The sequence below is a fragment of the Camelus ferus genome, chromosome 1 (genome assembly GCF_009834535.1).
Source record: "Camelus ferus isolate YT-003-E chromosome 1, BCGSAC_Cfer_1.0, whole genome shotgun sequence".
Taxonomy (NCBI): Eukaryota; Metazoa; Chordata; class Mammalia; order Artiodactyla; family Camelidae; genus Camelus; species Camelus ferus.
This window is the reverse complement of record NC_045696.1, coordinates 49818398-49836708: the sequence shown is the minus strand read 5'-3', so window position 1 is coordinate 49836708 and position 18311 is coordinate 49818398. Positions and strand designations below refer to the sequence as shown.

Here is an 18311-nt window from a genome sequence, read left to right as displayed (position 1 = left end):
TGTACCCAGAGGTTTTTTTCCCATTGTAACAAAATATGTGGGGTGCTGTAAGTGAATGATCAAAATCACGGCTCTGGAGAGGATACAGTGGCAAAGAGGGGTGTCCATGCAAGGCATAGGTTAGAAGTGTCCAAAAATCCACAGGAAGTCTTTAGAGAAAAAAACCGCTTGATCCCCTGGGGACTGACAGTGGAAATTGGCTCAATTTTCCATTTCCTGAATGCCTTTTAATATTATAGTTAATTATTTCAACAATTTTTTAAAGGGTCTATGTATCTGAGATTAAAAAATAGAATGAATGAGACATGACAGCATGGTCTAGTAGCAAATTAAACTTGTAAACAATAAATGAATCACTATGCTGTACACCAGAGACTAATACAACTTTGTAAATCAACTATACTTCAATTTTTTAAAAAAAGGTAAAAATATTCTAGTGTCAACGAAGGAAGGGTTAAAAGGAAGAGCCACACAGAAGGAAAACTATAGCTGGAATGTCAGGCAGGCTACAGATCTTCAAATAGTGTGCTTGCAAGTGTCCATGGTTAAATTTTCAGGAATTTTGAAAGCCAGTTGTTAAACTCAGCCACCATAAGCAATTAAATGATGTAAATTTATATTTGAATAAATTATATCACAAAAAAGTCACTGCCTAATTTATTTTGCTGTATTTGACTATCTCCCATGTTTTTAAACATATTTATGTTTATTGTCTCTATATTGTGTATATACTATATAATGGGCTACTGGTTGTTTATTTCCAGCTTCCTTGTGTTCAGTGATGTCACTGTGGCAGCTTGAAATCAGCTATGATGGGAATATTTATGCCATAGATTTTGGCAAACGTTATAAATCTGGGCTTTTTTTCCCCCTGGGAAGATAGTTGTTAAATATTTACTAGCCTTGCCACCAGACTTAATGTATTGTGCAAAAGAGTTTGAGTGTTTTCACAGGGAAAGAGAACAATCAGATCTGATTTGGGCGAAGGAAAAGGAGATGGTTAAGTGGTTAGAATGACTCACAGCCTGGACTTGTATAACAGGGGTTATACATTTATTGTAAGGGGACTGATAGGTGGAGGGGAGATCAAGGCAGAAAGATAATAGGGCTTATTGCATTTGGGAGGGCTGCCACTGTCAATCTCAGTCATTAGGCAGTTGGTTTTATGCATCTGGAGCTTAAGAGAAAAGTCTGGAGTACAGGAACATACTTGAATCATCTGCATGCAGGTAGCAATTAAAACCAGGAGCGTGGGTGAAGTTGCTCAAGGTGAGGAAGCAGCGTGAGAGTCGTGGCGAGGCTGGAGCGGAGGGAATATGAACATTACAAGGTGGGTAAGGAGAAGAGGGAGCATGTCAGGGATGCCTGGGGATAAACAATGTCACTACAAAGCTCCTGATCTCAATGGTCCTTTGAGAGAGGGAGGTTGGCATCTAAACACAATTTCAAAGCAGTAAGTTCTATCAAAAAGGCGTGAGCAGAGTGCTGTTCATGGGAGAGCACAGAGGACCTAGCGACAAAATTCTTGGACAGAGAGATGAGGATGAGTCAGGAAAGGCTTTACTGAAAAGCTAAGATTTGAGCTTCTTTTCTAGTAAAAGTTTATCTGTCAGTAAAAATCTGAAAGCCCAAGAAAAGAGTCCATCTGGGAAGGATAATTTCCTCAAAAGACACATTTGGTTAAAAACAATTTCCTGCATTTTTCTAGGTATATTCTCTAAATGCACCAACACATAACATCTTTTCATCAAATCAAATCATACCTACTACATGATGATGCTTCTAAACTAAAAAGTTACCTTAGATCTGTAATTAAAGGGGATTTTAAAAAGCTATGTCTAAATCCTGCCCTTCTTTCTTTAGGAAATTAGTTTTGGGTGTTTTTTTTTTTTTTTTTTTTTTTTTGACAGTTTCAAATGTAATGAAAATTCGACACATCCCCTTTGGGCACTCCCTCCAGAACGGCTATCTTGCAAGCAATGTTCTCCTTGCTCTCTATCTCTGTGCTTTATAAAACTCAGCCTTGCCTGAAGCTCTTTTCCTCCGCTCCTACTCACAGAACTTTCTATTGGCTGCTCAGAGAAGAGCATACTGTGTAGATTTGAGTCTGGAAATGCCTCCAAGCTCAACAGATGCTGCCAAAGCAAATGTATTTTGTGGCCTCACTAGTCTTCCCCTTCGTGGGCATTGGCTTCATCACCTTCCGCAGCATGTGCTGAGACTGTTTAGAGGGTTCATGTCGTTTTTAAGTCAATGCTGGAGTTCCAGAGGCACTCTGGGCTGCTGGCTTTTCAAGCATTTTCCATGTCACTGAATCTATGGCATGGAGTGGTTTTAGGACAAAAAAGAGCTTTGGGAGAAAGTAGAAAGGAACAGTAAAGTAATTAACAATGTCCTAGAATACACTAAATCTCACTGCTTCAAACTCATTTGGAATTTGTGATGTTAACCTCTGCAAAGCAAAATTAAAATTTAAGACAGCTTTTCTTATCTTTAGACAATGAAAGATCCTCCCCCTCCCTTTTCCTAGCTGTTGGGCATTTGAAAGGATATCATACAGTTAATATTCCAATTTGGGGTCTTGAAGTTAAGAAGGTCCAATCCAGTTCAGCTTTAGAAGCCCTGCTGCACACTTGCCTGCGTCCACTTTCCTTCCTAAACCTCCATGAACTGTGTCTTTCAGTTTCTCAGTGGACTGTGCTTGTGCATATTAAAAAATACAAGTGAAAAGGTAGTGACTCCCATGTGTCATTGTGCTAAATGTGTTGTGCTTAATCCTTACACTTTATGATATAGGTTTATATTATGGCCTTTTACAGATGAAGAAGCCTCAGGGAGGTTAAGTAAATGGCTGTCACAGGGCTAGTAAATGGTGAGCCAGGACTGAAACCCAAACACTAGGGTCTTTGTCTTTAACCACTGTATGTACTGCCTCTACAGATGTACTGTAAGTCGCTAATCATACTTATCACACCTTATTATAATTATGTTTACCCCTAGAAAACTCTCACGGACAGGGGCCCTTTCTGCTTCATCTTTCTAATCGTGCCTGTCAGTGTCTGGATGGCGTCCGCCCTTGAACCACCCTGCCATCCTTCCACAACCCGCTCGAAGACGGTTTGTGTATTTTTGGTTTGTAAGTGATTTTTGTTCAATATAGAAGATAACTCCTAGGTTGTATTTTATTGCCCTGTAGGATATTAATCTGCTTTGGATGTGTGTCAGGTGTCCCCAAGGCCAGCCCCAGGTGTGACAATTTGTTTGGAGGACTCTCAGAACTCAGCATATAGTTCTACCCACAGCTATGATTTCTTACAGTGAAATGATACAGAGCAAACTCAGAAAAGGAAAAACACACATGAAGCAAAGTCCAGGGAAACGAGGCGCAAGCTTCTAAGAATCTTCTCCCAGTAGTCACACAGGTGGAGCTTATTTCCCTCAGCAAGGCGTTAGTTGTGCCAGCATGTGAGGAATGCCCACCAAGGAAGCTTGTTAGGAGACTTGGTGCCCAGGGTGTTTACTGGGAGCTGGTCACTTAGGTAGTCTCCGCCTGGCACCTGCCAAATCTCCAGACTCACAGAAGGAAACATTTGTCCAGCACAAACCATATTGTTTGTACAGACAGTGTAGGCGCCGTGAACCACTTTGACCAGTTCTGGGATTGTGGAGCACTCCTAAAATCCGAGTTCCCAGATGCCAGCCAAGGGGAAACCTGGTAAGTAGGTCTCTCTGAGGGTAAGTGGTCAGTTCTGCTATGTTAACTCTTTTCTGCACAGGAATTTTATCCCAACATTCTTCAATACCTATGAATGCTTCTTGAATTGTCCTTGGATCCAGGTTTACCATCTGCTTGCTCCCTTATTAATGAGTTAAAGAAATCTTTAACACATGCCCATTATATATAAATATATATATATATATGCATATGTAATGTGTTTGATGTGTTGTCAACTGAAAGTTTTACTCTGACAGATGTAACCTAAGCAGGCTGAATAAAGTCCAGTCAAACTTAAAAGCCTAGAGACACAAACTCAATAATATCAAGACTGATTACTACACAAGCTTATTTTAGGTATTAAAAAAAGCCTTTGTATTTCCATTTCATATTTTCTTACTATCTCTACATTTTAGAAAGCCCTCTGATTTAGATGGCAGTCACTTGGCTCTTTGCACTTAAAGCACATATTAATAAAAAAGGAATGTCCTGCAAGTAGGTAATAATATATAAAGATTAATTTCCTCTTTTGGAATGTGAAATCCAAATATGGGAATATTATATCATCACTTAAGATTAAGCTCCCTCATTTAACTGCATAACATATAAGCCAAAATTTAGAAATGAAATATCTTTTATATTACTATAAAGTTTTGAGCCCTTAAAATAGAATAACCTTGATTTTAAGCTCAAATATAACATGCAGACTATATAAAATAATAGTTTTTTAAAAATTTATTATGCTTCAGACATTTCTCTCATCATTTCAGATTTATTTCAATAAATTTTTTCCTATATTTTGTGAGCTGCATTTTAAAATCAGAAGTAATTTTACATATCTCTGTATACAATGATACCAAACATAAACAAAAAAAATCAAGCTTTATTAGGAATTCTAACTAGAAGAGAACACAAGAGCTGGCACAGTAAACATAAGCATTACAAGGTAAACATCTCTTGAATACAAAAATAGGACATACTTTAATGACAAAAAAAAATCAAAGATTGAAGGAAGGAGAAAATTTTCTAAGTAGCAGCTGTACTTTCTTCACAATTTGTATTACGTGTGCAAATACATCATTCCATAAATATCCACATGATATTTACAAAGTAGGGATAAGAGGAAAAACCTTCTACCCATCAGGGTCCTTCATCTATCATCCTTCTGCCAATCTTCTGGGTCCTTTAGTTTCCAAGCAACTAAAAATGTGATCCTAGTTAACTACAGTTGAAAGCTTATCAATTAAGTCATCAATAGTGTAAACCAGAAGTTGAAGGTCCGCTTTTTCCTTCATTCGGTGATTGCTGTGTTTTCGGAGGATGACGTCCACATCTGTGCTGACTATCCGGTCAGCAACCTGCACGGACGTTTGCCACGGAATGATGTCATCCTTCATGCCGTGGAGCAGCCTGACGGGGCAGCTCACGGGAATAGGACTGTGCAACAAGCAGTGGTGCTCAGCTTCTTTAACGACACTGTACTGAACGCGATAAACTCCCTCCTCACTGTATTTTGATGGCATGGACCACACGCCTTTCATCTCTATTTCCTTTTTTGTCTATTGGGGAAAATGAGGAAGATAAAAGTATTTATGCAACATTAACACATGCAATAGTCTTAAGCTAAGGAAAGCAGTTCTTCAAGAAGAAGAAAAGAGCTAACATGTAACAATGATCCTTATCAAAAATTAAATACTCTGTGCAAGGAACTGTGGTAAGTATTCTACATGCAGTATCTCATAAGATCCTGATAATAATTCTGTTATTCATTTTTACAAAAGAGGATATTAAACAGAGTAGTTAAATGTTCCAAGTTAAAAGGCAATAACTATTGTGGCTAGGATTCAAACTTAGATTTAACTAACTTTATCATGTAACATCTTCAATCAGGTGATGCTTCACCCCAACTGAAAAGGAAAATGAAGGGAGCAAAGTACAATAATTCCCTGGAGTAAGTTCAGGTAGCATTCATCTAACATAAAATCAAACCTTAGAAATAAAAATTGTTCAGATTTCAAAACCATAAAACTAAAATTAGCCTACAGGAGAAGTTACTAAAATAGAGGATGTGGTGGGGGGAGGGGGAGAAGAATCAAGCACGAAACTAAAAATGAAAAATAAGACAGTGGTTATTCTGGGGCAATTATACACACCCAATTTTAGGCTAAATGTAAAAAAAAAAAAAAAGGGTAGTTTTTGCCTTTCAGAGTCTTTTGGAATGAGAAAAAATTTGTTGTTTTGAATGACAAAAAAGTCTTCTAAATACTTTCTGAAAACGGAGCAATAATATCATTTCTGCTCTTAAAATGAAACACTGGGGATCCTTTTATTCTTGAAGAATTTCTACTCTTTATAATTTGTCTTAAATAATCTTTCTAGTTTAAGTAACATATACTCATTATAGAAAACATGAAAAATCTAAAAAGTATAAAAATAAATCATAATCCTATCTCATGTATATAATAACCACTAATATTCTGGTTTATTTCTTTCCATTATTTTTCTGTATGTGTTTGGTTTGGTTTTTATATATATAAAATATGCAAAATTCTTAGCTGTTACAATTTATATGTAGTTTTCAATGCTGCTTTATTTATTTAATACATATGTATTTCTGGATTTTAAAGAATGCTATTAAAAGTTTTTAAAGACTGCATAATTGTCCACCATAATCCATCTAAGATAATTAATTTGACCATTCCCACACTGCTGAATACTTCCACAAAATTCTTTGAACATAAAGGTTTATCTGTATATAATAAATTCTTTGGAAAGATGATCACAACTTGAAACAACAACTCAAAATGTAAACAGCTTTAAGCCTCTTTCAACCATATAATATGAGAGGCATTTCTGTCTAGAAAAACAGGTGGACAGCTATCAAAAAGAAAGAAAAATATAAGGAAAGAAAAGCTACAAACAATGTATTTTTAAAATTTTGTATTTTAAATTTTTAATAAAAATATGATTTTTCCATGTTTAAAACTGTTGATTTATTAGAAATACATAAAAGGAAAAAAAGAACTTACATAGGAAAATAATATATGATATAATCTATATGTATTTAGGCATTTTAAAATATTTTATAAAATTACAGAAAGATCTGATTCAGTGAAAAAGATGTATATCTGAAAGCTATACATCTAAATATCCATCTCCAAATGATTTAAAATAATTCAAAACCTAAAAAACTATAAAATGTATGAACCTACATTAATATCATGGGGTTCTCTGCATTAAAGCAACATGTGAACCAAATATTTAAAGCAAAAATGATATTCAGTTATCCTCAAACTACTCAAGATTGTTCTTGAATTTGTAATTTCAGTAATAGGACTTAGTTTCATTAGTTATTAGATGAAATGAGAACTATGTTAATTACTAAGACACAATAATAGTTGCATTTCAAGCGTCCTTGTCCCCAACCAGCTGTTACCTGCTATTGCATCAAATGAATACTGTCCATTTGAAGAACAAACTTAACTTTACAAAATCTTATATGTCCTAAAGCCGTAAAAACAGAAAGTTCAGAAATAGCAAAAACAGTATTGATCAAAGAAAATGTACAATATACATAAGTTGTACACCAAGGAGAAACTACCAAGGCAATATGGCTGTAAAGCTTGGATTCCAACAGCTGTGCCTCCTGTCTGACGCCCTCTAGTGTCCAAAGAAGGAGACAATGATCAGAGTCAGTTAAGAGGTAAGTCAAGCTCCTATACAATGAGTAGTGCTGGGTCTTAACATTCTCAGGGCTAAAGAAGATGGTAAAAATCTCCACTTCTGTTCCCTTGCCTTTGTTAAGCTTTAGCTGTCTGTGTGAAGGAGAGAGTGATCCTAGAGTCCCTGCTCTTTCCTTCCATGTGCTTTCAAGTTAACAAGGGCTCAACATGTTCCTGTTAAGAACCTTTTGTTGGTCTGATTTAGGATTAGCAAAGATATATCCTGATTTACAGGCTACAGATCTTCTCAGTCACTTAGGGGTATCTATCATAACTTCCCTCTGAGTGATATGGATACACAGACATAAAAATAAATTTACACAGATCTTGTCATTTATCAATGACCCCCCAAAAATTGTTTACCCAGTTCTTTTCCAATCTGCCATGTTCTTGAAATAATTTACTACCATGAGGAGCACTGTATTACTGAGTTAAAGAACAGAGTAAGGGGTACAAGTTTAGATGCAGAAAGATGCAATGTTAGCATCATGAGGAGACTGAATAACTATGCATGAGTGAGAAACAATCAAGAAAGTGAAAAGAAATTCAGAAATAAGAGATAAGTGCAAGAAAGACCAGATTTGTAATTTTATCCCTGATATGAAATCATATGAAGAACCTGACTATGCAGACAATGCCATTTCTTAAGGAGCTAGAAAGAACAATGCGAACTAATAATAAACTTAGAACAGATAGTATATGGCCCTGGATTCAATGCAGAACTTGAGGCAAAAGTCAGTGACATGCTACTATTCAACACCACATATGCTTTCTTCTTTTTATTTCTTTTCCTCCTTCTCCTGCTCCTCCACTCTCTAGAGCAGTGGTTCTCAAACTTCACTTGGGGGCCTTTTTAAAACAGATCACTTGCTGGGTCATGCTCCTGGTTTGTGACTCACCAGGTCTCAACGAAGCTCAGGAACATGGATTTCTAGAGGTTCTCAGGTGATGCTGTCACTACTGGCCTGGGGACTACACTTTTTGAACCACTGCTCTGGACTGTTTTTCTTTCTTTACTTTCTGTCCCTCAGGCCTGCTAGGATCTTAGTCCCACAGGTGAAATTCAGATCCCTAGGAAAGAGATACCCAAGGAGGACTTAATTGACTGCAAAATGAAAAAATAACAGACACGGAAATAAACAGTTGTTATTTACTATTTCTTTATCCTTGCAGACAACTTTAGTGCTTAAACATATGTCCAATAATAAAGTATAATAAACTAATCACCTTTCCAGTTATTTCAGAAACCTCATTTCTATCATGATTTGCTTAAGAACATGCTTATGATGAAAAGCACTTTTTTTGAAAGGTGAGAATTAAGGGTAGAAAAAGAATGCCAACTTAGTGTCTAAGCCAGAAATGACAAATCTCATCTCCTATATGTGACTGGATAGTGTATGCATGCAGAACTCTGCTGAGAGAGGATCTCAGGCTTTCAGGGTTAAAAAAAAAAGTTTCATAATTGATTAGCTAGTCTAACATGGTCAAAAGAAAAGGTACTATTTCCAATGAGCCACAAAATAAGAGGTACAAAAAATGAGCCAAAGAAATAAATGTGATTAATAAAGAAATGCTGTTAAAACAAGGAATTTAAAGTGTAATTTCATTAATGTGGCTCCAATATTTGGCAGAATGATTTGAAGGGACTGTGAAGAAAAAGAAACCTTAAACAAGAGATTAAATACTTAAAGGCAGTGAAGAGACCATACATTAAAAGGCAGCTAACACAAAAGATGGGTCAACACAAGTCAAAGGACGGGTGCCACACAAACAAAATTTAAAGAAAGAGGGAGCAGAAGAGGGACAGGAGGGATACACCGAGGTTGCCTGGGACTCACCTCAATAGGAAGCTGATTAAACTGTGTCACTAGGCTATCAACAGCTGCAGCTATGCCAATAAGAGCAACAACCTTCTGCGGCCGAGCGATTGCAGCATGAAGCATGAGCCATCCACCGAGGCTGGATCCAACCAGGATCTAAAAATAAAAATACACACAGTTCTAAAGAGGAATTCTTCTCTTCTGTAGGGGTGTCAGTCATTTCATAGAATGTATATAGTTTTTCCCCTTATATCCACTGGCTCCCAGCCTTTTAATATTTGGCACAAAGTAAAATTAAAATCGTGATTACTTTTTGTTAATGTATTAGGTCTATAATAGAAAGCAAACTAGACAAATAAAATTTGTAAAATGAAAAGTAAAATGCTACTTACATTTTTTGAGAAAGTGAAAGTGGTAGACCTGATTTACTGATTTGATATTGAAATATAAAAAGTGATTGTTAAACATTTAAAATATTAAATATTCATATCTAAAGAAACAGCTCAAATATCATTAGTTATAGTCAACAAGTATCGTAATTAAGAAGTTACCTGTGGTCCTACAGCTAACTCATCAATTACAGACAGAACATCTTTTCTCCATTTTCCCACTGTGCATTCTTCTAAGTTACCATCTGAATTTCCAATTCCTGAGTAATCAAACCTTGAAAAAGGGAAAATATTATCTATATTTAGATATCTATGTATTTGCTTCTCTCATTTTTATGGAAGATAGTACTTTAATCATTATGCCTAAAAAATATTACAGTGGTGAAGTCAGTATGTATTTCAGCAAATCCTATTAGCATAACCTTCAAATTATTTCCCACATCCACTCACTTTCTCACCTCCTGCACTGCTGCCAGCCTGGTCCAAGTCACTATTCTCTCTCTCTTGACTAATGCAACAGTCTCCTAATAAATCTGTTTCCATTTTTTACCCTCATAGTCTACTACCCACATAGCTGTCAGTGATCCTTTTAAAACAAAAATCATGTCTGTGCAAATCCTCTGAAGGCTTTGTATAAATCTTTAAGTAAAATCCCAAGTCCTTACCATCCTCTAGCCCCTAACTACCTCTCTGATCTCATTTCTTACTGTTCTCTCCTTCCCTACTGTATCCTCACTTTCCTTCTTGAAGTTAATGGAATACATCACCCATGTTCTTGCCTCAGAAGTTTTACAACAGCTTCTCCGTCCACATGGAATATACTACCTCCAGATATCCACCCATTGCTCTCTCGCTTCATTCAGGACTTTGGCTCCATCTCCAGAAGCCTCCTCTGGCCATTCAATCTAAGTTGTGCTTCTTTTGTCATCTTCTATTTCCTTACCCTGCTCTATTCTCTTCCTAGCAAATACTGCTACTTGACATTATATATGATGTTTGATTATTCGTTCGTGGTTTGTCTCCCACACTAGAATGGAAGACCCACATGGGCACAGATTTTGCTCACCACTGCTTTCCCTGTGCCTAGATCAGTCCCCTGCACATTACAGTACTTGGTATATATTTACTGAGTTAATGGAAGGAAAAGAGAAGTCCAGAATCAAGTTATCATCACTAGCCCGTCCACTTGGTTTTCTTCTCCTCCAACTTCCTAGTTCACTGGGCTCAAAGTCTGTCTGCTCTGTGAACTTTACCTCTCTTTCATGATCTCAATTCAATAAACCATGAAGCATCACACCACGCCTGCAGATTGCCCTAAACCCCAGTCCCAATTCCTGGGTAAGCCCGTTCCTAACTGAGCCTTGGCATGCTCTTCCACCGCCTAAAAAAGCCTCTCTTCCTATTCAAACTCCTAGTCATCCTTTGAGTCATGTTACCGACTTTGAGGAATTTTCGTTGACATATAGGCTGTTTAGTACTAGTCACTTTCTTTTGTATGTACTAAATTAACACTTTTCATATTGCGTGTTGTAATCAAGTTTTAAATATTTGTCTCTCTCTGACTGGAGTATCAGTTCTTTAAGGGCAGACTGTCCTAATCAACTTTGTTTTTCCAGGGTACAGAACACTACCTGTCCTGCAGCATCCTCACTCACTCTCTCATTTCTTCTCACATTCATCCCTTTCTCTTCAATTTGGGAGGACCAGCATCTTGGTGCAGGTCTTTGTCACCTTAAACCCAGCCTATCACAGTGGCCTCCTTACTGTGTCTCTATGACTCTGTTCTCTCTCCAAATGGACCTACTTCATACCTGTCAGGCTTCTTCTGAAACATTATATTGATATGGCATTAACCTCAATGGCTCCTTATGACATACAAAAATTCAGAGCTTTAGACTTTTTTTTAGAACTTTATATTTTGATCATTTCAGATCTCGACCTTTTATCATTTCCTTTTATAAAACAGTGTTTTAGCCGAACTCATCAATTTGCTGTTCCTACAATAGACTGTTTTCTGTCTCTGTTTCATGCTTCATCCTTCACCTGGAATACCTTCTCCCATCATCTTCTCTCTGAGCTTAGTCCAAATGAGCTTTTGTTGGAAAGGCTTCCCAGATAAGTTGGAAAAAACTCTCTACCTAATGAAACTTCTGTAGAATTCACTTTTATTAGTCACAATCATTTTATTATGCCTGCTCTGTAAGACAGTTAATGTGTGTATATGTGCCCCATTGTTTCCATGAGATTGTAAAGGTCCTGGAGGGGAAATACCATTATTTAATTTTTGTCTCTGCGCTCTTCATAGTGGCTAGACATCATACTGGCCAAATCCTACGCACTGAGTATTCTAATACATACTAAATGAATAGAAGTAGAACGTAAAAGTAAAAAGAATTATTTTATTCAAATCTAAAGCTTTCCTTTTTTTCTGATATTTAAAGCCTAGTGAAAACTAATAAATTTTAGTGTTTTTTAGTGGATATGTAAAAATACATGTGATATATAGTGTATACATATTTTCTCAGAGATAAGGAATTTATAAGCAATAGAGAAAGAAACTAAAATTTTCTTTAGGTATGAAGTGAAAAGGTTTTGGATCCTTGGGAAATAGTGTAATAAAGCAACTGCCAAAGTCTAAATTACAGTTATTATTTATCCTCAATCCAGGAGATACAGAGATAAGAGGGGAGAAAGACTCTGATTCTCCTTTAACCCCCGCAGTGGGCAATCGGACATCACTAGTTGCTGCACTGTCTACAGCTGCCTTCCAAATACATGGTAAAGATGCAAAACATACGGACAGAGCCCTCAAAAAGGAAAATATAAGCATTCAGTGACACTAATAGGTTACCAGTAAAAAATACAGTTCATTCTTGCTGAACCCTAACCAACAGACAAAGATAACTCAAAAATATTTATCAGTTTAAAACCTTTAAACACAATAACACAATTCTGTCCTAGCAGCCTCAATACTCTGCGACCTATTAAGAAATCTAGAATTTAAAATTCTGTTAGAAATAATCATGAGACAATACCAGTCCTAAAACCATGTGTCATATTCCTGAGCTCTGACTCAATCTTATTGTAGGCATGGTGACAGGACGTTAAGAAACCATTTCATATAGTCATACGTACTATTTCTTGTATATTTCCTCCTCCAGGATCTAAATTTCATGCCTCAAATCACAACAAAAGTAAACTGAGAAACTGGGAGTATAAATAAAAGATAAAATCTCTTAAAAACAAGCTAAAATGCAATCAATAGTTAATAGTGGTTATACTGCATTAAAGTTTGATAAAAGCAAATAAAAAGGCACTTGAACAAACTAAAAAATTATAATGAAGGGCTATACTTGAAAAAGGTTAATAAAGTTACGCTTAAGCTACATTTTAATGTAGTATCACTTAATATGTCTGTATACCTTTTGATTTCATCATGACTACTTAAAATACCTTTTAAAAGAAAATATATTTCATAGGCATCCAAAATGCAGAAAACCTCCCCTACATGTTTTGTAGGGAGACAGAAACTGGTTATTGCTCTTACAGCTTCAATTTAAGTTCAAGAACTGATAAAATGGTGATTTCTTGACTCAAATTCTTTTGGGGACACACAATAAGAATGATGGCCATTTTTCTGATACTACCCTGTTTTGCTCAGGGTAGTCCCCCTTCCTGAAGAGCTCTTCCTTCTGACCCAAATCCTAGTTTTCAGTGTTCCTTTATAAAGTTCAGTCTATCCATTTCAATCCCCAGTTTTCTCTCACCTTATAAAGTATCCTGCTCTTGACACAATCATATTCTGATGAACACTTCTGCCTGATTTCCCATATGTATTTTATCTTGTGTTCCTCAACCCTGATTAAAAGATCCTTAAGGGCAATGACCGTGTTTTATAATTCTTTGCATATTTCACAGCACCAGTATAGTGCTAAAAAGTCTACTTGCAAAAGATACTCCAGTCTTCAGAGTAACACTTGGGTCACAACAAATTTTTATGAGTTCTGAGCATGAAAATGAAATAATTCAGTTAATTTGATAAAAGGAGTAAGACTAAATCCATATAATTGACATAATTTCTGTTAACACATTAAATAGATAAAAGTCTTATTTTTAAGTCTAAAAGTTTTAATTTTTATTTCTAATTACTTATTATTTTATTTCTAAAAGCTGTATTTTCTAGACCTATTGAATGAATGTTACTGAAACCCTTCTAAAAACTAGCTGAATAGATTTTTAGGCTGTTAGTGCTAGAAAAGAATTCAGAAATTATCTTTAGCCCTCCTCCTTTTTTATGAAGAAAACAGGTCCGACATTTATTAACTGACTTATCTTGTCACACTTTTTGCTAGAATTAATTCTAGAGCCCATGTTTCTTGAATTCCAGGCCAGTGCTCTTTTTTACTAAACCATACTATCTCTTCTGGCAAATTAGGCACTAAATAAATGATAACAACATAAACAGGTTATTTTACTAAAATCATCATCAATAATAAAGATTAGGGAATACGAAATCAAGTTGTAATTAAGCAATACATATCCTTATTTATGCTTATACATACTCAGACTACAGAAGTGAGAGGAAAGAGGAAACTCAGTGGAAACATGAATTGTACAATACTAATTTCACAATGCTTTTAAAGCACATACATTATTCTAAACTACATATTTTAAAAGTAAGGAAGTAAACAATGGTCAAATAAAAGTCCTTAAATCCTCAAAGGAAAACCTACAATATAATTATTGAAAGAAAGCCAACCTGTACACTGGTTTGTTGTCATGCTGGAATACTGTTTTTAAGGAGCTTAATTACCACTAGTTTCCTTTTCTGCCAGCATTGTCAGTGTGGCACAAAGACTTTTAAAAATCATCTTTCAAAGACTGCATTTTACAAAAGATGAAAGTTTACAGACCATTAAAATAAATTAATCTATAAAAATGCTGCCATTTGTTTCAATTGCTTAGAGCAGAATTTTCTACTGCCATGCTAAATAGTAGTAATATTTTCTCCAAAATGTGTTGTTCCTACCTTATATAGGCGTGACCTAGAGATTTGCAAAATTCCTCAATCGCCAATGCTTTTGTACCATTCATATTAGAAATATAGCCAGGGATGAAGATAATTCCTGGACTTTTGCCTTTTAGCCTCTTATAAGCCAGGTTTGGAAGGTCTGGTCGACTAAGGAAAGAGACTGATGACTTTTGTCTGCAAGCTAAACAAAGTACACAAAACATAACTATAGTTTGCAAATACAGTTTTTGGAAAACCATACATATTTTCAAACTTTAACTCATCAAACTGATGTCAGATACTATTTCCATCTAATAGAAAAAATAAATACAGACTTGAGGTATTAAAATCTTAAGTCTGTACATGATACATTTAAAAATCATGTCAAAATCAGTACCTTTTTAGAGCAAGGTCCAGTCTTGATGCTTCTAAAATACACAATGAGGAGGAAATTTCAAGGCAACAAAAGAGAGATTAGGGCAAAAATGTCTTCCTGTTGCTATTACATTGTGTCTTAAATATTATCGATCAACATTCAGATTTACCTGCACTAGTTTTAGCCCTCTCTTGAGATTTTTGTCTTCTTTTAACTTTTTTTAATGTTTGAGGAGTTTCACATCCTCTACTTTTTGGTGGGGAGGGGGAGAAACAAGTTGGGTCTGCCCTTGGGAAAGTGCTTCAAGGGATGTGCTGTGCCCCTTTTATTGCTCCCTCTCCACCCATAAAATCATGGGCCATGGTCGTAGCTAATCATGCTTCTGTATCCACTGAAGTGGGTTCAGTGAGCAATTTCTTTACAAGTAAACTTGTTCTCTTTATTCTAAGGGTTTTTGTTTGTTTTGGGGGGGCAGTTAGGTTTGTTTGTTTTTGTTTATTTAACGGAGGTACTGGGGAACCCAGAACCTCATGCAATGCTAAGTACGGACTCTATCACTGAGCTATACCCGCCCCTCTTCACAAGTAACCTTGTATAAATATATGATTGTCTCATTTTTGGAAAAACTGTTCTACTTATTGCTTTGGTTTTTGTGAATGGTGCACACAAATCTTAGTGCAACTTAAGTACAAAGGCACAAATGGTAAACCTTAACAAGGATATTTCATTTCATTGTTTTAAAAGCTCTTTCCCTACCATAAAATCAATACTTGCTCTTAAAAAAAGTAGAAAGATATTTAAAAAAACAAAGTCATTTATAATCCCACCCTCCTCCCTCCAAAGAAATTAGATTTGTGTATTCCCTTAAAGTCTTTTTTTGGACCAATGAAACCTCTTCTTTGTATTACATGAAACTTTTCTCCACTTTATTGTGGCAAATGAGAACTTCTCAGTCTCCTCCATGTGAGCCGATGAAGTTTTCCTTGTTTTGGATTTAAGAAGTTGATTTAAAAAAAAAAAAAACTGAATTGAAGGCCTTAAAGCTACCTCCCTTCTACATGTAAGCCTGTTTGAGAGTTTCAATGTATAGTGAAATATGCCAAATTTAAACCTTTTAGTGAAAAACAATGCTAGTAGAAGCCAGTTATGTTGGTTGGCAGGCTGTAGCAGCAAACATGTTCATTTTCCATTTCCTTAACTCAGCACTCAAAAACTCCTACCTATCCTCTTCTCCACATTACTTCCCAAGAATTTCTCCATGAACCAATTATAATTTATTTAATCTTGGTGAATTATAAGTGGTCAGGTTCTCAGCACTATATTCATAAATGATCTTTGTACTGTAAGGATTAGCTTAAAGCCTGGGGCTTAAGTGCTCAATAAATGATTACTAAATAGATGAAAGAGTATCATACTCTTATTAATGAACTGACATAGTACACTTTGCTAGAGGAACAGATACATAATAGCCTTTTGGTTGTGTACAATTAAATGTAAGTTAAACGGATTATGTTTAAAATTTTTAACTCAAAACAAAGGGTATTTGCTATGACAATTCCCATTCCAAGTACCATGCATATGACAGCTGTGTGGCAAGGGTGTGAACACAACAAAACCAAAAAATAAAAAGACACATTTCAGAAAGACGGACTGTTTATGCGGGGGTTGGGAGTAGAGGTGGGGTTAGACGCAGAAGAATCAAACACAAGATAAAAGAAATATTCAGGTGCTCTAATTTTTGGTCCAAATTCTAATTTCCTTTGTAGTGTAATGATTATGCTTTTTACTGGGCTGGGATAATCGGGAAAAAAAACCCCAAAACCCTAGAAATTAGGATTGATGACAGCGTCTACACCTTTACAAAGAAAATGTTCATACTGTAAAATCCCTCAAGCGGGGGCAGTAGTCAAGATCTATACGCCCCTTAAAACCTGCAGAAAGAAAAAAAAAAAAAAGCAACTAACAGTCCAACGCATTAAATACGCATCTAATTTTCCTTCTGTTGGCACTTCACGCAGGGGAGGCCGGGAGAGAGCAGGATCCTTCGACTGCAGAGTAACTCCATCAACCGCCCCGCTTGTCCAGGATACCCCAGGGCCCGGCAGAGCTCTCCTCACAGCCTTCACAGAACTGTCGAAAGCGCCTAGAACTGGGGTACCGAGAACCTGAGAACAGCATTTCCGAATGTGGCGCCAAAAGCGAATGGGACAGGAACTGACAGAACTAGGGATGCTCGAAAGAACACGTCCTACACCAGACATTCGGACACTGACCTGGGAGCCACCGTGGCGCCCGCTCGGGCTTCCGTGCAAGCAACGCGCCGAGACCACGGTGGACACCGAAGGAGACGGCCGCCCAGCCCCACCTGCGATAAGGTTCCCAAGCCGCCACAACAGCCTTGCCCAGCCCCGCCATCTTCCCAGCGGTCCTTTCGCCCCGCGCCGACCTACGGAAACGCGCACAGCGCTCAGGAACCGAGGCTGCGCATGCGCCGCCGGCTGGAAGGCGGAACTTGGTAAACAGCGCCTGTACGATTTTCACCACCCGGAGGGCGCACATGCGCAGAGCGTCCTCGCTCCTCCCAGCCTTTCGCTATTGGGCTGTTCGGCTGTGGAGGTTTTGACTATGACAGTTTGGAACGTTTTGAACGTCTCGGTAGGCTGCTTTCTCGGTGGGTAAACACTCCAGGATTGGAAGCGCGGAGAGCAATCCTATCCACTGTTCCAGGAAACCATCCCATCATTCCAAGGACACTAAGGAGTGGAAACATAAAATGCTAGTCTCGCTGCGTTACAAGTCGTTCTCATCCCTGACAGTTTTGACTGGTACCGGAAATGGTTCCAAGATTTGACCTGAAACCTGCTTGTGTAAATACTTGGAGTTGAATCGAACATTCGCCGCTCTTTCGCCCCATTTCAGTTTGTTTTTGTTCTAGCTATTTGTATGCCGGACTGCTGAACTATTGAACTCTGACTCCTGCTTCATACTGTATGCAAAAATAAATGCCAGTAGATAAAACGATCTCAACGAAAGAATAAAACTGAAAGGATTAAATACACTTTAGGAGAAAAATTTATAGTTCAGGGATAGAAGTGACTTTTCTTAAGCAAGATTTGAAATCCCAAAATCATAACGAATAAAAATGTATACGAATTTAATTTTTGGCAAAAAAAGGCACCTTGAGTCAAATGAGTCTATAAAAATTGCTTTTACCGCATAGATATCAGAACATTAATACTTCTCTTCAGTTAGAAATAAAAAAAATGTAATTCCAATAA

At 36.9% G+C, this 18311-nt stretch overlaps 1 protein-coding gene across 2 annotated transcripts; it reads right to left on the bottom strand.

Moving 5' to 3' along the window:
* Positions 1-4449: 4449 nt before the first annotated feature.
* Positions 4450-17493, bottom strand: ABHD10 (abhydrolase domain containing 10, depalmitoylase). Of its 2 annotated transcripts, none has more exons than XM_006194687.3 (5): positions 17307-17487; positions 14676-14859; positions 9809-9920; positions 9276-9413; positions 4450-5274 (listed from the first exon to the last, which is right to left on the bottom strand). In XM_006194687.3, the coding sequence occupies exons 1-5, from the start codon at positions 17446-17448 to the stop codon at positions 4930-4932; spliced, it is 921 nt and encodes a 306-aa protein (XP_006194749.1). In that variant the 5' UTR covers positions 17449-17487; the 3' UTR covers positions 4450-4929. The 2 variants fall into 2 exon arrangements, with proteins under 2 accessions (XP_006194749.1, XP_032334863.1); XM_032478972.1 differs by lacking the exon at positions 4450-5274 and adding an exon at positions 8337-8508 and having other exon boundaries at positions 17307-17493.
* Positions 17494-18311: the final 818 nt, after the last annotated feature.